The following is a 15,511-nucleotide window of genomic DNA, read 5'->3' on the forward strand; positions in this document are numbered from 1 at the left end:
TTCCTATAATTTGCCTTTTAATTCAAATATGCTTCCTCACCAAAGAGTAAAAGTCCCTTTTTTTCTGAGGGATTTTTTAAATTTCACAGAATCACAGAATAGTTTGAGTTGGAAAGGATCTTGAAAACCGTATGATTCAATCCCCCTGCAGTGAAAAAGGGGTATTTTTGACTAGATCAGGTTGGTCAATGCCCCGTCTAACCTAGCCTTGAACACTTCCAGGGATGGGGCATCCACAGCTTTTCTGGGCAACCTGTTCAGTGCCTCACCACCCTCATTGTAAAAAAATTCTTCTTTATATCCAATCGAAATTGACACTCTTATAGTTTAAAAATATTACTTGCCTTGCCCTGTTTTTCATTTGTACTTTTAATTACTTTTATCTGCAAAGAAGAGCCTTGGCTCTTGTGTCAGGCAAGCTCGGTGGCAAAAATCACTGGTGACACTTGCAGCAGACAAGTACACAGTGGAGGAGCTGAAAGGCCTGTACTCATACCTTGCTAGTTTTGCATGCTTTAAACATTGTTTCTGCTTCACTAAAGATTTTCACTGGACTAGCTCTAGATACATGATGAAACTTTTTCCCTGGAAATATCATGCCTTTTACTCTGTGTTTTTCTTTCTTCTCCCCCATTAGAGAAATGCCATTGAACGGTTTTGTGGGGAGGTGAGGCGTTTGTGCCATGCGGAGAGAAGGAAGGACTTTGTGTCTGAAGCCTATCTGATCACACTGGGCAAATTCATCAACATGTTTGCCGTGTTGGATGAGTTGAAAAATATGAAGTGCAGTGTGAAGAACGACCACTCAGCCTACAAGCGGTGAGTGCGAGGGGCAGCAGGACCCGGCCTTGGCTGCCAGGATTCAGGCCTCCCACGAGATGGCAGCAGTTGCTTTTTTTCTCACAGCTTTTTCTTGAAAAATAGTCTCTTCACGTGTGGGACAAGCTACCTTGAAACTAGGGATGGCTTGACTGCAGTTAGGCAGTTGAATGCATCTGTTTTCTTTGTGCTGTTCCTCCAGCAGCAAAAGGTTTTTCTGCCTTTAATGCCAAGCTGTCAAATACTTCTGTCTTGGTGTATGCTAAATACAAGGCATATACTTTGTTCAGTAAAGCTTCTGTTTTTAAGTTTGAGAGGAAGCTGGCTTTCTGGTCACCTGAGCTGTGCCTATTCTGATCTATTCCATTCTTGGCATCCACTTTTGACATTTTTAGCTGAGAGTTGTTATACTTGTTCTTAAGATGTTTCAGCTTTGCTGTTCAAAATCATTGTGATTGCAGGTGTAGCAGGGAAGGGAGGGGGTGAGATACCTGCAGCATATTTTGTACATGAGCTACCAGATGGTATCAGGTATCTTCTGTTGAGCACAGTGGTCAGAACAGCAGGGAAAGACTGCTTTATGCCAGGTCTGGCATCTGTAGTCTTTCATGCAGAAAACTATTCAGTCAATGACTAGCCAAATTTACCTGTGTTGTTTTTTCTTATGTGAAATTTAGTTTCTACCTCCACCTATTGTAGTTGTTGGACTTGGAGACCTCTTAAGCTTACTTGGTTTGCCTTTCATTTTCTTTGGAGGTGTATTTCTGGAGGCCAAAAGCTTGTTTTCTGGAAGACTGACTTTCCCTGGGTTGTTGAGTGCTTGGATCTATAGAGCCACAGCTGCACCCAGGTGAAGGATATAGCCAATGGTTTTTCTTTTGTTTTTTCATTTAATTTTTTATTGGACCACCTGAGTAGGGATGTAGTGAGGAATTTGGGATAGCAAACCAGTTTATTTTGGATAAATTAGGTCCATCTCTGTCTTCTAGTGAACTTTTCACCTTTTTTTTTTGAGGAGATAGGTTTACTTACAAACAGTCCTGGCCAAGGGAAATGCAATTTTTCTTCTGTTTTTAAAGAGCTGCTCAGTTCCTGCGGAAAATGGCAGATCCTCAGTCCATTCAAGAATCTCAGAACCTTTCCATGTTCCTTGCCAACCACAACAAGATAACACAAGTAAGCTTGAATTGTCTTCTTAGAAGTTACCTAATGCTTTGCAAAAGTATTAAAATAAAGCTCCTCTGGTGTGCTAGTAACTTTTTTCCCAGTCAGTGTAACTAGTTAAGTGATATACTTCTTTTTGTTTTTTTTCTCCAGTCTTTGCAGCAGCAGTTGGAGGTGATTGTTGGCTATGAAGAGCTGCTTGCAGATATTGTGAATTTGTGTGTGGACTACTACGAAAACAAAATGTATCTAACACCCAGTGAGAAACATATGCTTTTGAAAGTAGGTTTCTTTTGGGTACAAAATTAAAAAAAGAATGTTGAGGCAGGGCACAGATGTTTGAATTTCAGATTGTTTCTGGGGTTTTTTGTTTTTTTTAAAAGGAACCAGATTAAGCAAATAATTCGCATTACTGCTTTTCCCCATTATTGTCTTTTTGTTGTATAACATGCTACAATTATTTGAAAGCTTTTAATCCATTTTTGTTTTTCAAAAATTGAAGTTGACCCATTTGAACTGCATCCAATTCTGTGGAATTGTGTTTCCATGAAGTATAATGACAGCAGAAGGGAACTACTGCACTTAATTTTAGATATGTGGCAAGATTGTTTAAAAAGTTTTTGGAAGTGAGGCTGTGTATCAAATATTTCAAGGAACAAGTATCTTATAATTAGGATTAATAAGTCCGTTTAGTTAGCTGGACAATGTAATCCTGTAATAAGAGGATGCTGGGCAATGTGAAATGTGGCTGATTTTATCAGCTGCATGTCTTGCAGTGGAAGAAAAGGTATAGAGTAAGAGCTAAAAATATGCCTCATGACAAATATTTTGAGACATTTCAATGTTTAACTTTTGAAGAGCTTTGTTTATTAGGAGTAAACAAAAGTCTTCTGAAACCACACATGAATTCTAAAGCATTTACATTCCATCTACAAGGGTGCCCAGTGTGACTTTTGTATTTGGGCTGTTTGTTTGGCAGAGATGCTTAGAACACAGTAAGTTGCTCTGCTTGACTCCAGTAAATACTATATAGAATCCAAGAATGTACTGAGCTGGGAGGGACCTACAAGGATCATTGAGTCCAACTCCTGGCCCTGCAAAGCACCAGCCCCAAGGGTCACACCATGTGCCTGAGATTGTTGTCCAAATGCTTCTTGAGCTCTGTCAGCCTGGTGCTGTGACCACTGCTCTAGGGAGCCTGTTCCAATGCCCAGCCACCCTCTGGGTGAAGAGCCTTTTCCTGATAAATTTCTAACCTTTTGTTAATTAAATACCTTGGACAAAATGTAATTAGATTTTTTTTTGGATGCTTCTGAGCTCTTGCTTGTATAATTCAGAGAGGCACTGAAAGCCAAAAAAGCAATCACTCAGAGATGTTAGATCTAAACTTCTGTTACCAAATCAGTTTGCATGTACAGAATTTTAATAAATTGGAAGTGAAAAGTAAAGCTCTAAAATAGCCAGACTCTCATTTCAGTGAGATTTTTTTTAAAATGCCAAACCTTTATACAAACAAGGAGCATCTTTTAAGGGTAACTGATCAGGCTAATGTTAATGTGAAAACTGCTAATACAGTAAACAAAAAATAGTGCAGAAGTGTATGTATTTAAAAATTTATTCTGTTTGAAAGAGATTGGGTGTTTCAGGACTGGTTTTAAAATACTACTTCTTTAATTATATGAAGAACAGACTTACAGGTTTTTACTTCTGAGGTCCTTTTGTGGAAGGCTTAATTTTTTTCCTTTTTCAGGTGATGGGCTTTGGATTATACCTGATGGATGGAAGTGTCAGTAACATCTATAAGTTGGATGCAAAGAAAAGAATAAATTTAGCCAAGATAGACAAGTACTTTAAGGTTGGTTAAGATGTGATTTTAAAGGTAGTTTCTCTTGCATTTTAAATATATTTAAATAGAAAAAAAGATCACTTTGGGTTATAATATGGGTAAATAATGGTTTGCTTTCACTATGATTTGTGTTACTAATTTATCTAATCTGATTTGTTCCCTGTGTACAGCAGTTGCAGGTTGTCCCTCTGTTTGGTGACATGCAGATTGAACTTGCGAGATACATTAAGACCAGTGCTCATTATGAGGAAAATAAATCCAGGTAGGAAGGAGAAAGAAACAGAGTGGAGCATCTGGGATGGGGAAGATCTGGCTCTTGGAGTATATTTTCATACTCACCTGTTAGTCCATGGGTCTGTGGTAATTAATAGGATTTTCACTTTGTCATCTTTTTGCTGTGGGTATTTGACTATTAATGTAATTCATGTAATGGATACAACTAAAGGAACAGATGGCTTGAAAACCTTTCTGTGCTGCTGAGTTCATTCTCATGTATCTGTGACATTTTTTATCACCTGGTTGGAAGATATTAATTTTATCTTACACTAATTTAGTTTTTATTTTTTCCTTTAAATATGAAAACTTTCTTTAAAAGAAATGAAGGATTTTACTAAGCAAGGTGAGCAGTAGTAGTGCATGGGTGAATAGGCATGTGTACATTGTACATGGAGCAGCAACTTAGCTTGTTCCCCCCTACTTTTTTTTTTTTTTTTTTGGCTAGGTGTGCAGCACAGCAAAATGGTTGGAAAATGCAGCCAGTTGTTGCATTAATGGATCCATGGTTTCTGGTTATTGCTTTGTTTTAGTGGGCCTTTCTTTGCTCCTCCAAGACCTTGCCTCTATGCAGTTAAATGAATTTAGAATGCTGTGCTTTGCATTTTAATTCCTGCAGAAAAAACCACATAACTTGCATGTAATTGCTAAGAGAAAATCAATGGCAATGGGCCTACTGAGCTACTAAAAATATGAGGCTACTTAACATGACATTCTTGGTAGCATGATTTTGTGTGCCTCTTCATAACATCTTAATAGTCTTGATAATGCCTTTTTATAGCTGAAAGCATACTGTACACTCTTCAGGGTTCAAGAAGAATGAACAAAAGAGTATCTGCAGGTGGCTTGATGTATCTTAGAGCCTATACCTGTACTTCTGCCCTACCTTTTAATCCTTTTTGGTCTTGCTCCTAAGTGCCCTTGAAGAGAGATGGTGGTTCTTATTTTGTAGCAGCAGCCTTTCAAAAACAAAAAGAAATCTCCTAAAAGAGAAAAGAAAAACTGAACAGTTTTTACTTAAGACTTGGAAGAAGTGCTATTTGAACTCAAAAGGGCAGTTCATCACTAATGGCTTGGGCAGAGGTGGAGGTGTCAAGAGAGGAAAAGCCTCAAACAACACAGAAGGAAACGTGTAAAAAAGGAAAAGTAATGCATTGTGGATCTTTCTTTGCAGTATCAGTTGTGCTGTTCATTGTCAAAACTTATTTAAGTGGGGGATTTTTTGTCTTCTGAACCAGATGGACATGCACATCTTCCAGTAGCAGTCCCCAGTACAATATATGTGAGCAGATGATCCAAATCAGAGAAGACCACATGCGTTTCATATCTGAACTGGCTCGTTACAGCAACAGTGAGGTAAGTGGGGTTAGAGCTACATGTGCAAATTGCACAACTCTCATTAACAGTTATTATTAAGTATCTGAAAAGCAGGTAAATCTCTGGCTAGCTAAATGACAAAGCTTGGCCACCTGAGTCAAGAAAAGCTGGCTGCAGGTCTAATCCCCATTCTCTGAATTATATTTGCACTATTTAAATTTAACATAATTAGGACACATCATATAAGCTCTAACATCCTTTGGCCTCTTTCTCTTTATGTATCTCAGATTTATCCTAGAAATTTTGGTATGTCTCATTTAGAATATGTAGTCCTTACTCCAAACAGGTGCTTGTAACAGTTTAAACAAAACTAAGTTAAGATTAGTAAAAGAATACAGAAATGCATGTCTATAGACACACTCATACATATATAGTATATAGAGGCAACAAATAACTACATCTATTGTATATAATTGATATCTTGAATTCATCTGCAACAGTATTGTAGTCATTAGGGATACCAGTGACTTCCATCTGTTGACCAAAATCTGTGAATCTCTAGAAGAAAAAGCTGATGTTAGATGGTAAAGCAGATGATGGTGTATGATGCTGTTTTAGTGCTTCAGTTGATGTAGAAATTTGGCTTTGGATGCTGAATACAGTGTATTCTGATGTGGATTTGGGTGTGGGTTTTTTTGGGTTTTTTTAATAATATCTAGGTGGTGACTGGGTCTGGTCGACAGGAAGCTCAAAAAACAGATGCGGAATATCGGAAGCTCTTTGATCTCTCTCTCCAAGGCCTGCAGCTTCTCTCCCAGTGGAGTGCCCATGTCATGGAAGTGGTATGTAACATAGGAAATAAAACTAGATGAAAAGGAGGTGCCTTAGTGAGGTTAGACACAATAAAATTGCTTTGCTTTACTGGACTGAAAAATGTATGTTGTGTTTTCAAAGGATCACTGAATATTCTGAGTTGGAGGAGACCCAACAAGAATCTTGTTCCTTTAGTTTCCTTCTTCCTTCACGCCTTTTCTCCTTCTGCTTCAAACCTCATTCTTAGAGGATGGCACATGAAGTTCACAGAGTCTAGGAGTAATGTTGTTCCTTTGAAGATTCAGTAGCTTGTATCTCTTACAGTACATTCAACTTGTTCTATTTAGTGGATAGGCTGTCACCTGTGAATCTTCACCAGATGTTTTAATGTCATTCTTGATACAAACATTCTGTAGACTGACTTCATAATTTCCTTCTAAACATTGTTTAAAATTATATTGTTAAAAACATCTGTACTGACATGCAGTCACCGAGGAGGTGACAGAACAGCTCCAGCTGGTTGTGTTTAGACATCACCACTGGGTAAATAGAAGCATGTATGGTTTTAACACAAAAAATGGATGGAAGGGCTCCCTTTGGTTTAAATTGGGCCTTTAGTCAAAAGGAAAGTAAATGCAGGAAAAGGAAAATGTGTGAGGAGATGAGGGAGGGGAAATAAAGAACATACTGAGTTGTTTCTCTATATTGTAGTAGTTTGTTTTTAAAACAGATGCCAGTTAGAAAAGTGGCTGTGCTTTTTTCCAATAAGAAGATGCTTAAGGTAGAAATTGAAGAGGAGGATGCAGAAGTCCTTATGCTGAGACTGTTATGCTGCAGACACTGGATAAAAGCTGTGTACCTTAGCTGAACCAAAAACATATTCTAGGAAGGGTTGGAATGTGACTTACTGTATGAGAGAAGCTAGACTTGCTCCTCTTCTGCCTCAGATGTCTTGGGGACATGAAATAATTTGCACTATGTGATCCACAGTGGGCATAGCTGGTGAACCAGTTTTCTCTCTCGTTTCTATTTTTAACTGCCTCTTTTAAAAGCAGTCATGAGTCATGCTTTTCTCTGTATTACCCTATTCCTGTTTAAATCCACAGTGCATTTAATGGTGAAAATCTTGTTTTCCTTTCCTCTTCTTAAGGGAGTTTACTGTCATCTATTCCTTGCCTCTGCAGCTCCTTAACTTGCACCCTTTATTTCTGTCATCACAAATTGCTGCATCCAGGGTCTCTTCACAGTGAAAATCTTCCTATTTTATTATATCTCTGCAGGGAGTCTCTCATTCTTAGCTCTGTTTCTGTCCTATGCATTCCAGGACAAACTTTCTCTGGGCATCACAGCAGGTTTTTTGGCTATTCTCACTGCTTTTCATTGTCTTTCTAGCTTGAATGGATTCCTATAAATACTTCTCATCTAAGTTCAAGTTTATGTTCACCTTCTTCCTATCCTACTGAGAATTTATTCTGATGTGGAGTATCCTATTTACCTGTCTCCACCTTCACTGAATATGCATGAACATAGTTAAATGCATCATGTTCAGATAAAAACTTGCAGCAAATGATTGTTGTGCATCTTAACCCTGTTAGTGTAATGCCCTCAAAGAACTTATTCTTTGCTTAATCATTTCCCCAGTGCCCACTTTGTAGCACTTAGGTTGCCGGGTGTAATGCCCCCCTTTGCCATAGGTGAATTGGTGCTGTTAATCCATTATAGTAGGCAAATTTATATTGCTCTGTAATGTAATATTTATGCTAAGGTGGTCTCAACCAGATCTTGCTATGTGCTGAACTCCAACAGTAAGAAAATTGTATTTAAATGTGACTAGGATTTTTCACTTGATGTACCCTGATGGATATTAGGGTACCCTGATGGATATTAGCTTGATGCTACTTAGGAACATTTTGAGCTTTATTGGCAGTGACTGAAAAGGCAGTATTTAAGAGAAGTGCATGCTGTGCAGATTATATTGTCACAGATAATACAGCTATTTCCACACATTTCAGCCTGGTAAACTTAAAAATTAGCCTACCCTCCCCCCCAAAAAAACCCAACAGCAACCCAAACCTGTAGTTTTCTGGTTGTGTTTTGAAATCTAAATGTGAATATTTAATCAAGTAGAAAGCTCCTCTTTTTTTGTGTGGGTCTGATGGATTTTTTTCTTATATTCTGAAGTCTTTCTGTGTTTGTCATATTTGAAGCTGAGAAGAAACTTTTGCCTTTGTTAACATTTGCACAGTAAAAAACACGACCCTTATGTGCAATACCTGTTAAGTTTGAGTTGCATTTCTTTGGAATAATACGGAATTGCTGGTTTTCAGGAAAAGTTTTTAGGAAAATTATTGTTTGGCATTTCCACCAGATAGTAGTTTCAGAATTTACACAAGGTTTCAACATAGTACCAAACACTGTTCTTCAAATATTCATGAAAACACTGTTGTATTTCTCAAAGCATGTTATTTGTGTCCAACTGTGTTTTGTGTTTCTCAGGCATTTTTCTTTTTGTTTCTCCCAACTTTTTTTCCTCCCTCTTCTGCCTTGTGAACTGCAGTACTCATGGAAGCTGGTGCACCCAACTGACAAATATTCTAATAAAGATTGTCCTGACAATGCAGAAGAGTATGAAAGAGCTACGAGATACAATTATACTAGTGAGGAGAAGTTTGCTTTGGTTGAGGTAAGAGAAATGTTTTTCTATAGGGATTTTCCAAAGATTAATTCTATACAAAAGAGAACATTCCCTATAAGCATTTTGCATACCCAGTGCAAAAAGACAGCCTGCCCTGTGCTGACTCTGAAACCAGAGTCTGACTCTGTGTTCCTCCATTCAGTAAATAAGAGGAGCACAGCAAATCTATCCTTTGTCGTTTCTAACTTGTTAATTCCTCTTTTCTCATTTTTTTGTATTTAAAAGTGCACTGTTTGTACAAATATAGAAACAAAATAAGAAAAATATATTTGTCTGGGTTTTTTTGTTTGGTTTTTTTTTTGCAGGTGATTGCCATGATCAAAGGTCTTCAGGTGCTGATGGGACGAATGGAAAGTGTTTTCAATCATGCCATTCGTCATACAATTTATGCAGCTCTTCAGGACTTTGCCCAGGTCACACTTAGGGAGCCATTAAGACAAGCCATTAAAAAGAAGAAAAATGTCATTCAGAGGTAGCATTACTGTTCTCATATTTTTCGATATTCTTTTCTCTAGACCTTAGTAAATTAGTTGCAGAATTGCACAGATGTTAAATTTTACCTAAATCTATACTCCCAATCAGTCTGGCATTCATGGTTAGCTTGGTTGGATACGAATTGAAATTAAAGCAGTCTGAAGTCAAAATTGAGTGGCTGCCAGCATGGCTGCAGCAGGAGTCCAGGTTGTCCTGAGCCTCTTAGGACTACTTTAGAAAGTCTTGTGTTCCATGTTGTTCATTTTTATTTTAAGAAAATACAAATGCAGTAATACTGAAGGCAAGATTAGTGTTTGTATTTTGAAGAAAGGTTTCACTGTCCACTTTATGATTCCAGTGTTTCCTTTCTTTGTGTCTTATGCTTATTCCACTCTCTCTTCTCTCTGCCTCTCCTAATGTTCTGTCTTATTTCTCAGCTTCTGATGATTTTGGTTTATTAGCCTTGCACTTCTCTTCCAGTGCTTCATCTGCCCATGATGATTGGTGACATTTCCTGACCTTATTTTTTTTTGTCCCTAATTGTTTGCTTTTAATCTTGACTTGTTTATTATGTGTTTACTCCCACATTTCATTGCAAAGCTCTTAGAGGTGAAAGTCCTTAGCTAATTAGGCTATTGCTAAGTGCTCTGTCTGCCACAAAAATGCCATCATAAGCTAAAAATAAGTAATTGCTCCACATTATCAAGTTTGCAGGGAGAGTGTTTTTGACACAGGATTTTAATGAAATAGAAAAATATTACTTTCATACCTGCTCAGATTTGGGATGAGACATTTTCTTGATCATTCAGCATGTCACAGATTATGTCTGACTGTGTTCCTGGCAAATATCTGAGTTCCATTTCAGTATTTGGGCCTAAAAGTATGAAGCTGTTTGTGTAAATTTCAGCTGAATTCTGGAATCTGAATTTCTTCTGGAAACAGGAATTCTGCTTTTTTTCATTTCAAACCATCATTGTCTCTCTTTAATTTTGTTAATAATCTTCTTTGGTTTGATTGGATGTTAATTGGATTCATAGTGAATATGTATTCATATTTGTATGAATTTGGTTTGATCAATCCAGCTCTGGGGTCCTCAACACAAGGAAGATGTGGACCTGTTATAAAGGGTCCAGAGGGCCATGAGGATGATCAGGGGGCTGGAACACTTCTGATATGAAGACAGGCTGGGAGAGCTGGGGTAGTTCAGTGTGGAGAAGTAAAGGCTCTGGGAGGCCTTATTACAGCTTTCCAGTACTTTAGAGGGGCTTATGACAAAGAGGGAGAAGGAATTTTTTATGCAGGCAGATAGTGACAGGACAAGGGGCAATGGTTTTATTGGAAGAAGAAGGCAGGTTTAGGTTAGGTATTAGGAAGAAATCCTTTATTTAGAGGGTAATGGAGCACTGTAACAGGTTGCCCAGAGAAGTTGTGGGTGCCCCATCCCTGGAAATGTTCAAGGCCAGGTTGAATGGGGCCCTGAGCAACCTGTTGTAGTGAAAGGTGTCCCTGGCCTTAGCAGGGGGAAAGTTGGAACTGGATGGTCTTTAAAGGCTCTACACTACCTTTTCTGATATACAGCATGGAGTGGTTATTTTGTGGATGTGAAATTCTTTGGTGAAAAGAAATTCTTTGGTGAAATTCTTTGTTCTTGGTTGGAATTACCCTGAGCTCGTGAATGCTGTTGCAAAGTTTTTGTGCTTGTGGAAGAATGCTTAAAAAAAGTAAAGTTCTGTCAGGGCACTTGGGTGTGCTGCAGTCTGAAGTTGTGGGTATGGTGTTCAGTGTTTTGCAGGCCATAAGGAAGACAGTGTGTGACTGGGAAGCAGGTCACGAGCCATTCAATGACCCAGCTCTAAGGGGAGAGAAGGACCCCAAAAGTGGTTTTGACATCAAAGTCCCAAGACGTGCAGTTGGACCCTCCAGCACTCAGGTATTTTCCTGTCTGGTGGTTGTGATACCTGTCAACAATTATTGCATGAGGTGTGTTCTTTCTGTCTTGAACTATTTTAAATTTGCAGGTTTTATTGCGGTCTTTTTTTAATGCTAAAAATCTACTCTGATTTATATTTGCAAAATTAGATGCGCGTAACCAAGATCCTCTGCCTGGATTGCTGTGGTTTTCAACTCTGACACATAATTTTTCCAAGGGTTCAATCTCTTTAATTTGATTTTCTGGGAACCATTATTTTCTCATTGAGCTCCTAATGTTTTTAAATAATATTTTTGAACTATATAAATTATTTCTTGACTGACTCAAGACTGGCTCCTATCTCTGGTATGGCTGATGAAATTCTTTTTCTTAAATCACACTATTCAGTAGATGTCCAGTAGTTTTAAAATATGTTTAAAATTTAAATTAATGTCTGTTAAAATACGGGAAAGTATATGACTTCTGACAAAATCCCAGTGTTCAGTAATGAATGATAAAGCTGGTCCCTAGAATCGAATTTGTCTGCTGCTGCCACTAAAATGAGATATTTCAAATATTTTCTGTGGTAGTCATCAAAATCCCATACCTAGATGCTCATTCTTGTTGCCTCCATATAGTTCTCTTTCTTATTTCATTTGTGGATGTGTTGGGAGAATGTATGGTCTGATATTCATAGCTCATCCAAGAAAATGAGGTACTGAGTACTTGGGGTGAAAAATTGAAGGCAGCTGTGGTTTGTGAAGACAATCTTTTAATACCTAAAATCTGTGGGAAAGAGAGCATGTATGGTTAATAATTTTGGATAATAAAATGTTGCTTAGTTTGTGATAAGATTGGCTTAATGAAGATTTTGTTTTGATAATTGCAGAAAAATTGTTTTGATTTCTAATTTTCTTGAGGTGAAGGAAAAGGTTAAATATCACCACCAGTTTGCTTCCCCTGTGCTTTAAGGGCTGTACTTCACCTTTGCAACAGGCTGTTTAGAGTATGTGGTTCTCTGCTTTTTTCTGCTCTTGGGTTGGCACGCTTGTCTGTCGGGGTTGACAGGAAGGCAAAAGGTCAAATATATCCATTTTAGATGGGTTTTCCTCAGTTTCATGTGGTTCTAAAACGGCTGTGTATGAATGGGTAATTGGTGCTAAATCATTTTTTAAATCATTTGATAAGCTAATGGCTCTCTGAGCATCCTCTGAAGTGAACGGGAACTTTTCCTTTGCTTGAGGGAGCGCCAGAATGAAGGGATTTTTCTGAACAACCTTTCTGTATGACCTCCTCTGCATGCTTACCATGCTGCTTTTCATTTTTAACAAACTAACATGTTTTCTCTGCTTCTCTTTCCCATTCCTTATTTACCCATGTGTTTTTATTAACGTATTCTCTTCCCCTGCCTGCCCCTGTCTGTTGGTTTTTAGCTCTTCATGGTTCGCACTATGACAGAGTCCTTAAACTCTGCTGAGCTGTTGAAGCAGCTCAAGTCTCTGGGACTGGAAAAGCTATTGCATGTGACACACAAGTTTCTGAGGCAGTCCTACATCTATCCGCCTCTTTTAAACTTTGGTGGTAAGACATACTTATTACTTTTACTTTTTGTGGTGATGTGAGCTGTTCCACTGCAAATGGTCTGCTGCTGAGTGTCAGTGGAGGTCCCCTTGGCATGGGTAGGCATTTATGCTGGTGTGTAGGCTAGTGTTGCATCTGTTCTTCTTGCCTCAAAGGCTTTTATCCACGCAGTGCCAGTTTTCAGTTCGAAGTGGAGCAGTCGCTTACTGATAGTGATTCTCAGTGTTGCTCAACTAATGTACCATGTGTATTTTCCTTTTTTCCCCCTCCCCTTTCCACCGTAATTGTTTCCTTTAATGATACAGCTTTACATGGTGAGAACTATGTTAGAGTCCCTCATTGCTGACAAAAGTGGTTCCAAGAAAACCTTGAGAAGTAGCCTTGAGGGGCCCACCATATTGGACATAGAAAAATTCCATCGCGAGTCTTTCTTCTACACTCATTTGATAAATTTCAGTGGTAAGATATGTAGATGATCAGTGTCCAGCTTAGCATGTCCTAACACCTCTAACACGATCTGGAAAATGTTTCCGATTGCCTAAGTCAACTTAACCTTTGGTTTATTTATCAAAAGCCTTGGTTTCTCCAAACTTTTTCTGAGATGGTACTTAGCATTATGGTGGGATTTTTATTTTGACTTGTTATATGTTTGTTTCTAATGCGTCAAATTTCATATTGTTACCTCCTTTTTCTATTTTATGTATGTACTTACATAAACAATAAGCCTATACACACTGAAATTTTTTAAAGGAAGTAGTTTTTGTGTTTTGGGAGATTTTTTGTTTTTGTTTTGAGTACAGAGGAAATAAATTCTCTGTTGTGGTAAATTTGATGTCATTTCACTACTCTTACTATTCAGTTAATTGTAATCGGAAACATGCTGTCCTAAAGAATTCACCTACTGACATTGAGTGTACCTAGTCCTTGTCATCACCATGCTGTGTTGTCTTTCATTTTTGTTTTGCTCCTTTACCCTTGGAGAAGGGGAAACCTGTTAATACCAGTCATTGTGCTAACTAGGGAACAGCGCTGCAAAAGGTCTTCAGAACATCTTAGTGTAAAAAGTTCATTCCTGCTTTACTTCACAAGACTTCAGGAAAGGCAGGATTGTACCAATGTTTTCTGGAGAGGTGGGAAGCACACCTCTGTGCCCTTGATGGCATCCTTAGAAACTTTTTGTTTTAATCCCTACTTCATGTGTCTGTTTGCCATTTCCTGCCCATCTAATCAACAGGAACATGTGGAGCAATTCAGTCCTCCATAGGGAGGGGTGGTACTGGTAGTTCCAGTGCAGTTTTGCCTCCTTCACTTACTGCTTCCCAAATTCAGTGTATGGCTTTCTCAGCCCCCAGCTGAGAAATTAAACTAGAAATCCCTTTTTTTCTGGTGTACACAGTTTTTATGTTTAACTGATAGTTTCATCCACTTCCACTCCTTTTTTGTTCTATGAGAAGGCACCACTTTGGGGGCCAGTGAGGAGTTCAAAACTCTTACAAAAAGTCACAAGCTTTACATTTTGAATTTGCTTTAGATTATTTGGCCTATGTACAGCTCTAGTGACTTGCACCTGCTTTTTTTGTTTTGCATTGCATCATCAGAATCACAGTTGTATTGTACCTGATGTATTTCTATAAGAAGTGTAATTCTCCCTTATTCATTCTGAAAGAAACCCTGCAGCAATGCTGTGATCTGTCCCAGCTGTGGTTCAGGGAATTCTTCTTAGAGCTGACCATGGGCAGAAGAATCCAGTTTCCCATTGAGATGTCCATGCCTTGGATTTTGACGGATCATATTTTGGAGACAAAAGAGGCATCAATGATGGAGTAAGACCTGCTTGTGCTCTTCCACTGAATGATTATTCCTAATGATTGCCATTCCTTATTATAATGTTGCTCCTTTAATTGGTTTTAACAAGAAGTCATTGAGAAGGCATTCTAAACGTGAACAAAATTTTTGTTTTACATTTGCCCATTTTGAGAGTCTCTAAGTTTTCTTTTTGAAGTGAGTAATTGAAACGCTAAACCTTTTTTGCATTGCACCAGCCACGGATTTTGCTCCTTGAGTTCTCCTTACTAATTCTTGAAAGATGTCAAACATAATGTATAGTGGTTAAAGCCTAGTTCCATTTTGATGGACAGCTAGAAAACAAGTTTTAGACTTCAAATATATCTACACCTTTTCTTAAACCAACAAATGTTTTCTTAAATGAAATATTGTGATCCTCTTTATATAAACTAAAAAAGGAAAATACCCTGCTTTCATGAACCACTTGTGGATTACAATATTGACTGGTTTACATCATCTTGACAGCCCCATCCTAAAGAATCATGATTTTATACACATGTAACTCTCGTGTTTTGTTCTTTATCTTGCAGGTATGTTCTGTATTCTTTGGACCTTTATAATGACAGTGCTCATTATGCACTTACCAAATTTAAGAAGCAGTTCCTCTATGATGAAATTGAGGCAGAGGTAAGGTAACCTTACCTAGTGGAGAAAAATCATGTGAGATAACAGAAAAACTGAGAAGACTGACCAGAAGATGAGTAACTGGTTGGGTGATATGTTGTGAGGAAAGCTGTAGACCTGTGCAAAAATCCCTCACATTAATGGTGAAAAT

General features: G+C 38.1%; 1 protein-coding gene across 3 annotated transcripts in view; it reads left to right on the forward strand.

Moving 5' to 3' along the window:
- CYFIP1 (cytoplasmic FMR1 interacting protein 1) overlaps positions 1-15,511 on the forward strand; it is a 74,722-nt gene that overhangs the window by 20,904 nt on the left and 38,307 nt on the right. The window contains exons 6-18 of one of the 3 annotated variants that reach the window (XM_038157890.1): positions 638-819; positions 1,899-1,995; positions 2,137-2,265; positions 3,734-3,838; positions 4,000-4,091; positions 5,341-5,458; positions 6,139-6,261; positions 8,790-8,915; positions 9,233-9,399; positions 11,184-11,331; positions 12,744-12,891; positions 14,558-14,714; positions 15,267-15,363. In XM_038157890.1, the coding sequence (XP_038013818.1) occupies positions 638-819; positions 1,899-1,995; positions 2,137-2,265; positions 3,734-3,838; positions 4,000-4,091; positions 5,341-5,458; positions 6,139-6,261; positions 8,790-8,915; positions 9,233-9,399; positions 11,184-11,331; positions 12,744-12,891; positions 14,558-14,714; positions 15,267-15,363 (1,689 nt within the window). Of the gene's footprint in view, positions 1-637; positions 820-1,898; positions 1,996-2,136; positions 2,266-3,733; positions 3,839-3,999; positions 4,092-5,340; positions 5,459-6,138; positions 6,262-8,789; positions 8,916-9,232; positions 9,400-11,183; positions 11,332-12,743; positions 12,892-13,196; positions 13,351-14,557; positions 14,715-15,266; positions 15,364-15,511 lie in introns of those variants that run through there. The other 2 variants (XM_038157882.1, XM_038157898.1) reach the window with 2 other exon arrangements.

The sequence above is a fragment of the Motacilla alba genome, chromosome 1, assembly GCF_015832195.1.
Source record: "Motacilla alba alba isolate MOTALB_02 chromosome 1, Motacilla_alba_V1.0_pri, whole genome shotgun sequence".
NCBI classification, from domain to species: domain Eukaryota; kingdom Metazoa; phylum Chordata; class Aves; order Passeriformes; family Motacillidae; genus Motacilla; species Motacilla alba.